This window comes from Rana temporaria, chromosome 2, assembly GCF_905171775.1.
Source record: "Rana temporaria chromosome 2, aRanTem1.1, whole genome shotgun sequence".
NCBI lineage: Eukaryota > Metazoa > Chordata > Amphibia > Anura > Ranidae > Rana > Rana temporaria.
The window spans coordinates 387,915,001-387,926,786 of record NC_053490.1 but is presented as its reverse complement, the minus strand read 5'-3'; the positions used below and the strand labels follow the sequence as shown (position 1 = coordinate 387,926,786).

Genomic DNA, 11,786 nt, shown 5'->3' with positions numbered 1-11,786 from the left:
ATAAATTGACAAATCGTTGTATTAATACATGCAATGTTAATGTGGCGATCTCCTCGCTGTGCTTTTGTGTTCTGACAGGGAGACCATAACACACAATGGGGTAGATTCAGGAAGCAATTACGCCTGCGTATCCATAGATACGCAGCGTAATTGCTAAGTAGCGCCGGCGTATCGACTTTCTGTATTCAGAAAGCTCGATACGCCGACTGTAGCCTAAGATACCACTGGCATAAGGCTCTTATGCCGTCGTATCTTAGGCTGCATTCTGACGCTGGCCGCTAGGTGGCGTTCCCGTAGTTGTCAGTGTAGAGTATGCAAATTGCATACCCACGCCGATTCACAAACGTACGCGCGCCCGGCGGTCGTGTTTTACGTCGTTTGCGTTTGTCGCTTTCGTCGTAAGGCTGCTCCTGCTATTAGGAGGCGCAGCCAATGGTAAGTATACAAGTCGTTCCCGTGTTGCGATTTTCAAAATTTACGTCGTTTGCGTAAGTGAATCGTGAATGGCGCTGGACGCCATTTACGCTCACGTTGAAGCAAATGACGTCCTTGAGACGTCATTTACGGCAATGCACGTTGGGAAATTTTCCCGACGGAGCATGCGCAGTACGTTCGGCGCGGGAACGAGCCTAATTTAAATGATCCACGCCCCCTACGGGATCATTTAAATTACGCGCGCTTACGCCGGCCCCTTTTACGAAACGCCGCCGCAAATTACGGAGCAAATGCTTTCTGAATGAAGCGTAGCTCCAGTAATTTACGGAGGCGTAGCGTAAAAACGGTACGCTGCGCCGCCGTAGCAGTGCGCTCCCCTACCTGAATCTACCCCAATGTTTACAGACGGACACACTGATCAGCCATGCTTTTTTTCCTTCCTTTCCCATTCACATGTATGCCATGACCAGTTGGCCAACAGACAAACCTCTAGGTAGTCAGATCATGCCTGCATGTCTAACTGTCCCTCTTAGGTTTATGACAGCTTTACTGTGGAAAAAAAATAATACAGGAAACACAATGGTTTTACAGTACAAAATCTTTAGAACTGAGGTCGTGTCCATAAGACATAACGTGGTGCTTAGTAATATACTCCAGACACACAGATCCCTTTAGATGAAGCTTCTTGATTTCTTGTATTAAAAAGACCATTACTATCAATAAATGTTTGTTTGGTAAGCTGGTTAAAAATGCCAGTCGATATTAAACCTAGATAAATAAGTATTGTATTTGTGGAATAAAACCAAATTATAGTGGTATTGGTATACAACTTACTTATCTAAAAGTTTAATATTCTGTAGCTTACCAGTCCTTAGATATAGTGACTGGGTTTGTTTTCTTTTATCGTGCTTTTTTATTTATTTTCACCCAGTGATCTTGCTAGTAACATACTTCCTGTCTGACAATGACAACTATTATTCACTGGACTGTATCTACGAAAGAGCGGTGTTGTCATACCAAGCTGATCTCCTGGTCTACTTGGACTACAAAAACCTCCCCCTCTCTTAATCTTCATTACAGGGTTTGGTGTGTGTGTGTGTTGGGAGGTACTTAGCCTAAATAAGAAAACAAATGCAGCCACCACATCTAAGGACTTGTAAACTGCAGTATATAACATTTTTGCTCTTTTGCCGCGTACACACGACCAATATTCATGTCATGGAAAAAACAAAGTTTTTCTCAATGTGATTCCCCTCAAGCCTGCCTTGCATACACACAATCGTGATAAAAAATGCTTGAGCAAAGCGCGGTGACGTACGACGGCACTGTAAAGGAGAAGTTCCATTCGAATGGCGCCACCCTTTGGGCTGCTTTTGCTGATTTCCCGTCTCATAACTTGCTTCTCGTTAAAGCGTTAAAGCGTACACACGACTGTTCTTCACGACGACAAAAATGACGACGTGAAAAACGACGAGAAAAAATAGAGCATGTTCTAAATTTTTAATGCCCATTTTTCTCGTCGAGAAAAATGCTCTGGAGCCCACACACGACTGTTTTTCACTACCAATTTAAAAAATTGCATGTTTCTCGTTGTGAAAAACGGTCGTGTGCACGCGGCATTATACTTTGTCCGATTTGACCAGCACTATTTTAAATTTTCTTAACAAAGGTTGTAATTGAAAAGTAACCATTATAACACAGTATACTTGTATAACGTTGTTTGTGCTGCTTTCACCATTATTCACACACTAACCTTATAGTGTAAACTTACGCTTTTACTAAATTTGTCTCAGGGAATGTTGAATTTGTTGACTTATTTCTATAATAAAGCACAATAACTATGTATAGTTCTTGTTTTCCTGATTAATATTCAAAGTTTGGGGGCCCTTGTGGCAGAAACAAATTGACTAATGCATAAAACCTATTCTGTGCCTTCAGTAAGTGCCACATTCACTTTGTAATACTTGGCTTAAATCATAAAAATGGTGCAAGGGAAATTGGATACATTGTCCATAGCAGCCTGTCAGAGATCTCCTTTCATTTTATAGTATTAAGTCCATGATTAATTGCTATGAAGAAGTGTCCCTTTTCCTAGATGTTTATTCATTTTGGCAAAAGCAACAAAAACATAAAAATAAAACTAACACCCTAAAGGCTACAGTTCAAACTTATGCTGAACCAGCAGAAATGCAAACTGTAGGTGGCCTTGTCACACACCACCTAGATTGACAGAAGTTGATTGTTCAATCAACTTTTGCTTTAGAAGCTGTGTGAAAGTTTTGGCCAAACAGACTGTATCCAATCAGATGCAGGCACTGTTCAGGCATGCTGACAGATTCAAGTGCTGGCTGTCAGAATACAATAGCTGTCAGGGAAGATTTGTCCATCTGTGCTGTTCGGCATGGATGGAAGAATCAGTTATTTTTTGTTCTAGCCCACAGGCTGAACAAAAAAATGTATGCCTGTTAAGCCCCTTTCACCCTGGAATGGCTTCGGCGGCAAAGCGCCGCTATTCGTCCGCTAGTGGGGCGCTTTTACCCCACCGATAAGTGACCGAAAAAGGGTTAAAACCACCGCAAAACGTCTCCGCAGAGGCACTTTGCCGGCGGTAGACCCACGGTGCCCCATCGCCTTCAATGGGAAGAAGCGGTGGAGGAGTGGTATACACACTGCTCCTTCACCGCTCCAAAATGCTGCTAGCAGGACTTTTTTTTACTGTCCTGCTAGCGCACTGCTCCAGAGTGAGAGACAGCAGCAGCTGTTTCAGGTCGCTTTGAAATCGCTATTTTTAGCGTTATAGCGCCTGCAAAGTGACCCAGTGTGAAAGGGGTCATAGGCCCCGTACACACGAGAGGATTTATCCGCAGATACGGTCCAGCGGACCGTTTCCACGGATAAATCCTCTCAAAGATTTCCGCTGATTTCGATGGGATGGAGTGTACACACCATCGCATCGAAATCCGCGCGGAAATCCTCTGGCGATGACGTGTCATGCCGTCGCCGCGATTATGACGCGGCGACGGGCGCGACGCTGTCATATAAGGAATTCCACGCATGCGTCAATTCATTACGACGCGTGCGGGGAATCCCTTTGGACGAATGGATCCGGTAAGTCTGTACAGACGAGCGGATCCATCCGTTGGAATGGATTCCAGCAGATGGATTTGTTGTGCAGCACAGCAAATATCCGATCTGCTGGAATCCATCCCAGAGGAGATTTCTCCGCGGAAACAGATCCGCTGGCGTGTACACACCATAGGATCTATCCGCAGAAACCCATTTGCTGGGATTTATCTGCGGATGGATTCTATCGTGTGTACGGGGCCTAAGACATCTTAAAGTGGTTATAAAGACTGAACACGTTTTACCTTAATGCATTCCCTGCATTAAAGTGATTGTAAAGTCTAATTTTTGTTTCTCTAAAAATTACAAACATGTTATACTTACCTGCCCTATGCAGGGGTTTTGCACAGTACAGCCCAGATCCCCCTCTTCTCAGATCCTTCTTCGGCTCTTCTGACTTTACAACCACTTCAAGTTAGAAAATGCTGAAGCATTCATATCCCACCGTCCCCCCGTCCCCCAATTACTTACCTGAGCCCTCATTCGATCCAGTACTGCACGCGTCTGCAGCTTTTTTCTCCCCTCACTTCCTGGTCTCACAAGCTTTGCTGAGGTAGCGGAAGGCATTAGCTCCTGCTGCTGTCAATCAAAGCCAGTGACAAGGGAGCAGGGGCAGGGTCGAGACCCCTTGTTTGTGTCTATACATGCAGACAGCGAGCTTGCACGAGTGCCCCCATAGAAAGCAGCTTTCTATGGGGGCACTCGCCAGAGAGGAGGAGCCGGGAGCGCCAGCGGGGGACACAAGAAAAGGAGGTTATTGGCCGCTCTGTGCAATTCCATTGCACAGAGCAGGTAAATATAAACCTATTTGTTATTTAAAAAATTAAATAAAAATGACAGTCACTTTAAGTAACACGCATCTCCGTTTTGTATAACATTCTGGGTCTGGTGTGAAGAAAGTGCTCACTACTTTTCCTTCTTCAGGTGGTTGTCGTTACGGTCACAAGGTGTCTCTGCAGAGCTTTCTTTCACAGGGACAGATCTTTTTCTTTGAGGTAAAACCATGAGCAGCAAGACAGGAAGAATGTGCAAGCAGAAGAACAAAGATCTGCAAGGAGAGAGAGCCATAAGTCTACTTATTATAACATAAACAAAGAAATGCAAGTAGGTGTTTAAGAATGCATTACAGTCAGGTCCATAAATATTGGGACATTGACACAGTTCGAATCTTTTTGGCTCTATACACCACCACAATGGATTTGAAATGAAACAAACAAGATGTGCTTTAACTGCAGATTTCAGCTTAAATTTGAGGGTATTAACATCCAAATCAGGTGAACGGTGTAGGAATTACAACAGTATGTATATGTGTCTCACACTTTTTAAGGGACCAAAAGTAATGGGACAATTGGCTGCTCAGCTGTTTCATGGCCAGGTGTGTATTATTCCCTCATTATCCCATTTACAAGGAGCAGATAAAGGGTCCAGAGTTAATTTCAAGTGTGCTATTTGCATTTGAAATCTGTTGCTGTCAACTCTCAATATGAGATCCAAAAAGCTGTCACTGTCAGTGAAGTAAGCCATCATTAGACTGAAAAAACAAAACAAACCCATCAGAGAGATAGCAAAAACATTAGGTGTGGCCAAATCAACTGTTTGGAACATCCTTAAAAAGAAAGAACGCACCAGCGTGTTCAGCAACACCAAAAGACCCGGAAAACAACTGTGGTGGATGACCGAAGATTTCTTTCCCTGGTGAAGAAAACACTCTTCACAACAGTTGGCCAGATCAAAAACAGGAGGTAGGTGTATGTGTGTCAAAGTCAACAATCAAGAGAAGACTTCACCAGAGTGAATACAGAGGGTTCACCACAAGATGTAAATCATTGGTGAGCCTCAAAAACAGGAAGGCCAGATTAGAGTTTGCCAAACAATCTACAAAAGCCAAACAATCTAAAAAAGCCTTCACAGTTCTGGTGGTAGTGTCGTGGCGTGGGCATGTATGGCTGCCAATGGAACTGTTATTTATTGATGATGTGAGGTAGAATTCTGAAGTGTTTCGGGCAGTATTATTTGCTCAAATTCAGCCAAATGCTTCAGAACTCATTGGACGGCGTGTAGGCAGTTGCCAGTGATAGGGGAGCCTAGTTGGCTGCAAGAGCAAGTGGTTGAGTAATAGTATGTATTCACACTGCAGTCGAGTTGTTATGTTTAGGTATGTACCTATGTTTAACACTACTGACCCCTGGAGTGCCTCCAACACCATTTTGGAGGAGCCCGGTGTGCTGATAGGACGCACGAGATCTCGAGAGATCTGGGCAGCCATTTTGGGGGTGGTTTCCATATATAGGTGAGCTCTGGCACGTTTTAGGGGAGAACTTGGGTGTAGACAGATGGAGACAGAGTCCTTCCTGTAAGGGATAGTGCAGGGGTCCTACGGAGTCCTGCAGTGTTAACCCTGGTCGGGTGGAAGACGCCCAGCTGCTACCGGCCAAACTGGTGTCTCTCGCTGTGAGTGCAGGAAATGCGAGCCGGAATCCTATCTCTCTCTATGCACCGTCCGACTACAGTTTCCACGGGTAACGTGTTTCCCACCTGCTCCACTACGCAGTGAACGCTGGGGTATATAGTGTGCCATTAATTTGGAAGTGCCTGTGAAACTCAGAAACCCACATCGCTTAGAATAACAGTATCTGTACTGCATATTTGTGTCTCCAGGCCTGGAGAGGAACCATTTGCCGTTTGATTGTAATGACTGTTACCCCTCGGTAATAAACGTTGTTTTGTTCAGAGAACTTTACGTGTGTCTCCCTCTGTGAATCGCCACACCCCGACCCCGCTTACAGGCGCTTCATAGTGCAGATGGACAATGACCCGAAGCATACGGCAAAAGCAACCAAAGAGTTTTTTTAAGGGAAAGAAGTGGAATGTTATGCAATGGCCAAGTCAATCACCTGACCTGAATCCTATTGAGCATGCATTTCACTTGGAAAAAACAAGTAGCGCTAAACATTAAAACAACTGATGTAAACATATACTGTATAATAACTGTGAATTATAATAATCAATTGAAAAGTGACAGTCTTCATATAATCATATGTCATGCATTAAATACATAAAACTTTCAACAATAAGTCCATATAATAAAAAATTGGTTGAAACGTTGGATCACAAATCCAAAAATGGAAAAATAAAGTAGAATACTCCTTCACCAGTGAAGAAAAAAGAGTCCTCAAATGGTATATCAAATAGATCACCAATATGGAGTGACAACCAGATAGCTATAATCCTCCACCAACAAAGCATGTAAGGGGCCCCTTGATGAAGCAATCTCTCGCGAAACTAGTAGGGCGGAGCGTGCGGTACATCGGCATCACCCCCCTGGACTGCTTGGTTTCCCTGTTTGGACGGGTTCGTCTGTATGTATCCGGCCGGGACATCAGACTTTAAAGGCTCTTTTACTACTGCAAAATTGTGAGTTGTTAGCACATACAATTTTTTATGATCCAACGTTTCAACCAATTTTTTATTATATGGACTTATTGTTGAAAGTTTTATGTATTTCATGCATGACATATGATTATATGAAGACTGTCACTTTTCAATTGATTATTATAATTCACGGTTATTATATATGTTTACATCAGTTGTTTTAATGTTTAGCGCTACTTGTTTTTTTCCAATTTTTTTTACTGTTTAATGTTACACAGTAAGTTGCAGCTTTACTATTTGCTTCATTAGCTACCACTTTTGCACTTGTTTGACTTACAGGTTGTTTATTGTTTTATTAGCGCAGTTTTTCTTCCCCTTTTTTCACATGCATTTCACTTGCTGAAGACAAAACTGAAGGGAAAATGCCCCAAGAACAAGCAGGAACTGAAGACCATTGCAGTAGAGGCCTGGCAGAGCATCACCAGGGATGAAACCGAGCGTCTGGTGAGGTCTATGCATTCCAGACTTCAGGCTGTAATTGACTGAAAAGGATTTGCAACCAAGTATTAAAAAGTGAAAGTTTGATTTATGATTGTTAATCTGTCCCATTACTTTTGGTCCCTTTAAAAAGTGTGAGGCACATATACAAACTGTTGTAATTCCTACACTGTTTACCTGATTTGGATGTTAATACCCTCAAATTAAAGCTGAAAGTCTGAAGTTAAAGCACATCTTGTTTGTTTTATTTCAAATCCATTGTGCTGGTGTATAGAGCCAAAAAGATTAGAATTGTGTCGATGTCCCAATATTTATGGACCTGACTGTATCTCATTTTACCATGATTTAGCGGAAGGTCAGTGAAATGAATATGTTATTAACAGGTTCTCTATAGCTTATTACTATAGGACAAAGTGAGAGAAAATGAACAGCAGGGACATAAAACAGACTGAATACTTCCATAACAGAAACCAAAATAAATAAATACAGAGGAGAGATTTGTAGATTTATAAAGAACTTTTATAATGAATCAGGTCTGCAGTAGCTTGGTTTATTGGTTGATTGGTTTCAGAATAATCAGCCTTTTTTTCAGGTGTTTTTAAACCAGCAATCTTTAGGTCAGCAAAATAAAATGCAATGAAGTGGCCTCTGAAAGTTAAATGCCAAATTGTCAAATTTCTGGAAAAGCTGGCAAACTAGAACTAAACAGGACAATGGCCACAGGAAATGGGAAAACCTTGTATTACAAGAAATTTAGGCCACTGATGTTCTAAAGCTGCAATTGTTTCATTTTTTTTTTTCAAATTCCAGTACAGCAGTATTGTCATTTTAGGTGAATGTAAATACAACAAAAAAAATACTAGAAAAGTGGTTGGAAAATGTTGGAGTCTTAAAACTAATAAATGGTAGTAAAGAATAAACTTTCCATAAAACAGAAGAAACTTGAAAAAATAAGTAAAAACAAACAAACTAACCATCTTTAAAGTGGTTGTAAACCTCAGACATGAAATATGAACAAAGTATATCCCTATACAGTGTGTATTTGTCTCAATCCATTGTAATGTCTCACAACTTCTGACAGGTTTGCCCGACATTAAGAGAAAAAATGTGACAGGGGAGGGAACTCCAGCACACAGCCTGTGATTGACAGCCTCAGCTCTGTTCCTGTGTGCTGTGTAAAGGAGGTGTGTCCCTTCCATCCAATCAGCTCTCAGAGCTCTCCTTACTGAGCTCTGTAGAGTGGAATTTCAGCTTCCTGCCCCCTGTTTTCTGACAGCTCAGCCGAGCTTTATAAATTCTGGACTTTGAATATATGTAGAGAAGAGAAAAAAGTAGAAAAACAGGTACAACCTATGTAGGATAATTTGATTTATCCCTGTGTATCGCCTGAGGCCAATCACTTCACTGGGTATATGCAAGGGATTACAACCATTTTAACCCCAGGTTCACACTGACTGCGGGAATTAAATCGTGCAAGTTCAGCTGGACTCGCACAATTTCATTCCCGCATTTCAGTTCCGACTTCAGGTGACGATTTCAGAGACATCTGTGTGGGTTTGTGGAAACTGTGTGGGTCAATGGAAATCACACCCCGAAATCGCCAAAAGTAGTACAGAAATTACTTTTGGGCATAGCACCGCTTCGGACGTTGCCATTGCCGCCGATTTGTCATGCGATTTGAGATGTCAAAACGATTGCCAAATCTAATCAATGTAAACCAGGGCTAAGGGGATCTCATGCTTTGCCTATACAGGGCAACTGCTGGCCACTGTCAAACTTAGACTCCCAGCAGTCTATACTCACCTCTCCTTCACTTCTTTTTACTCTGTACAGCCCCCAGGAGTGAGGAAAGCAAGTCCTAGTTGTACCTCTAAATCAGAGCTTACGTGGCTAACTGACTCCTTGTACTTATGTGACAGAGCTGAGCCATTCAGCAACACTGTTACATAAGATGAAGGCAGGGCCGATCCGCCCTATAGGCTCACTATGCAAGCTGCTTAGGGCCCCGCAAAGCTGCAAAGGGCCCCCTAAATTACTAGAGGCCCCGCGTGGTGAGAAATCATTTTCGCCCCCTCACCCCGCTTCTCAACTCGCTGGCTGCATGGGAGAAGAGGTAAGAAGTCAGCACCCCCCCGCTTCTCACTTTAATGTAAGATATCATTTCCGACAGCAGAACACCCCCTCCCCCAGCTTCTCAACTTTCTTTAATGTGACATGTCACTGTCGTCAGCGCCCCCCGCTTCTCATTTTTAATGTGCCATGTCATTTTGCTTAGGGCCCCAGGGAGGTCAGGATCGGCACTGGATGAAATGAAGGGCATTATGCTCCAACATGCCCAGAAGTACAGATGAGCAGGGAGAACAGAAGAAAGCTGTCGCAGCAATCACAGCTATGTCCCACTCCTGAAATTCGCTGTAAATTCGCACCTCACACAGGACAAAAAAACGGAACAAATTCGCAGCGCAGCAGTGTGAACCTAGCCTAATTGTGAACTTCCAGATTTCCACATTGATTTTTCACTTTTTCCACACCCGATCTATTACCTGTATAGCTGCAGTGATGGTCCAAGCTCTAGTATTATGAAGGGAGCCACGGTGTAACACATTGTTATTTGTGTAGAAACCCAAGTGATTACATCATAAACAAATCTGTGTAATGCTGTATGTTGAAACAATGGACGTATGTTTTGCCTCACCTGGTGGTAGAAAAAAAAGAGTATATGCATTTTCCACACATTTTTTACATATCTGACAAATCTGTAGATTAATTTTACTTCTGCTTGGCACATGTGGAATCCCTGTCAAAATGTTTTTTTAAAAGAGAAGTTCAGGGTTTAAAAAAACAAAACAAACATCTATTCTCACCTAGGTGGATGCAGCATTGATCAAATGCTGCATCTGTCCCCTGCTGGCTCTGCAGTGAGAACTTAGCAATCATACACCGCTGATCGTTCAGTTCTCCGCTCCGAGCAGAGAGCTGTAGCTGTCAGTCAGTGGCTCCCTGCTCTTCCCTCCAGTGCTCACTGGAGCATTGGGCTGTGGAGGGGATGGGAGGAGCTCACTCAGGCTCTTAGCGGATCGCTGAGAGGCTAAGCCAGGTACTGGTGCAAGAACCTGTGTGGATTCCAACCATATGGTCTTTCCAGAGCCTGGATCGGCTGAGTGACATCATCGGCTGAAACGGGTCACAGGAGTGCAGAACGAACTGCACTACTGTGATCCACAGGAGAAGTACAGCCAAAAAAGCGTTGGCTATACTTCTCTTTTGAGCTTTGGATGGAGTGGAAAATAGTTAGACCTTCTATCAGGTCAATAAAAACTGAACAGAGGTTTTAACCCATTCCTAATCCATTCAAAGAAAAAAAGGCTTGAGTGTTAGAAACTGTTTGTGAAATATTAATATGTTGTATCAATATTACATATCCTTAAAGGAGTTCTCTGAGCTAAAACTTTTAACCCCCGCTGTGCCCGGGCTGTAAAACTATACAAAATAAACTTTCACTTACCTGCCTACGATCCCCCGTTGTTCCGATATCGCCATCCCGTTCTCCGGTCCCGGTCTCTTCCACTTCCTGGGGGTCGGTGACTCACAGTGCGCTCAGCCTATCAGCGGCCGCGACGGGACATTGCTGCGGCCGCTGATAGGCTGAGCGCACTGTGAGTCACCGACCCCCAGGAAGTGGAAGAGACCGGGACCGGAGAACGGGACGACGATATCGGAACAACGGGGGATCGTAGGCAGGTAAGTGAAGGTTTATTTTGTATAGTTTTACAGCCCGGGCACAGCGGGGGTTAAAAGTTTTAGCTCAGAGAACTCCTTTAAAGATTGCATAAAAGCCTTGCAAAGTTTTTATTCTCTCAAAACAGACAAAATTTACTTTTAATTAGCAGCATGAAAGGGCAACTTTTTGGGGGAATTTAACTAAAATTGCATTATAATCTGTAGCAGCTGTGCTTAGTAACCAATCAGCTTTTACCTTTAGCTTGTTCAGGTAAAGCAAAACTTCACCTAAAATGTGGAGTTCTACTCATCCTCCTTCCCTTCCACATTCTGCCATTATAGTGAACATTTCTTCCTCTGGGAGCTGGTACCCATTTCTTTTATCAATTCTTTATTTTTCATTTTTCCTTATTTCACAATTCCACAAAAACAGGGACATTACCATGCCATATTAGAGAATAAAAGTCAACAATCAAGCAACTATACATTGTCCTTGTTCCTGACCTATCTCTAACCCTGCTTACCGTTAAATAGTTAGACTACTATATAGCTCCCGCGTTAATTTACCGCTTTTCTGAGTTCCTATTCCCCTAAACCATTTGTCATGTCCTCTCCCCTTTTTGAGGTAGTGAAAAATC

General features: G+C 42.9%; 1 protein-coding gene across 1 annotated transcript in view; it reads right to left on the bottom strand.

The window, feature by feature from the left end:
* Positions 1-3,813: 3,813 nt before the first annotated feature.
* LOC120927350 (lysophospholipid acyltransferase 2-like) overlaps positions 3,814-11,786 on the bottom strand; it is a 92,094-nt gene continuing 84,121 nt past the window's right edge. The window contains exons 12-13 of the mRNA XM_040337951.1: positions 9,972-10,123; positions 3,814-4,606 (exon numbers count right to left, since the gene is read on the bottom strand). Of these exons, the coding sequence (XP_040193885.1) occupies positions 4,465-4,606; positions 9,972-10,123 (294 nt within the window). The 3' untranslated portion in view covers positions 3,814-4,464. The remainder of the gene's footprint in view (positions 4,607-9,971; positions 10,124-11,786) is intronic.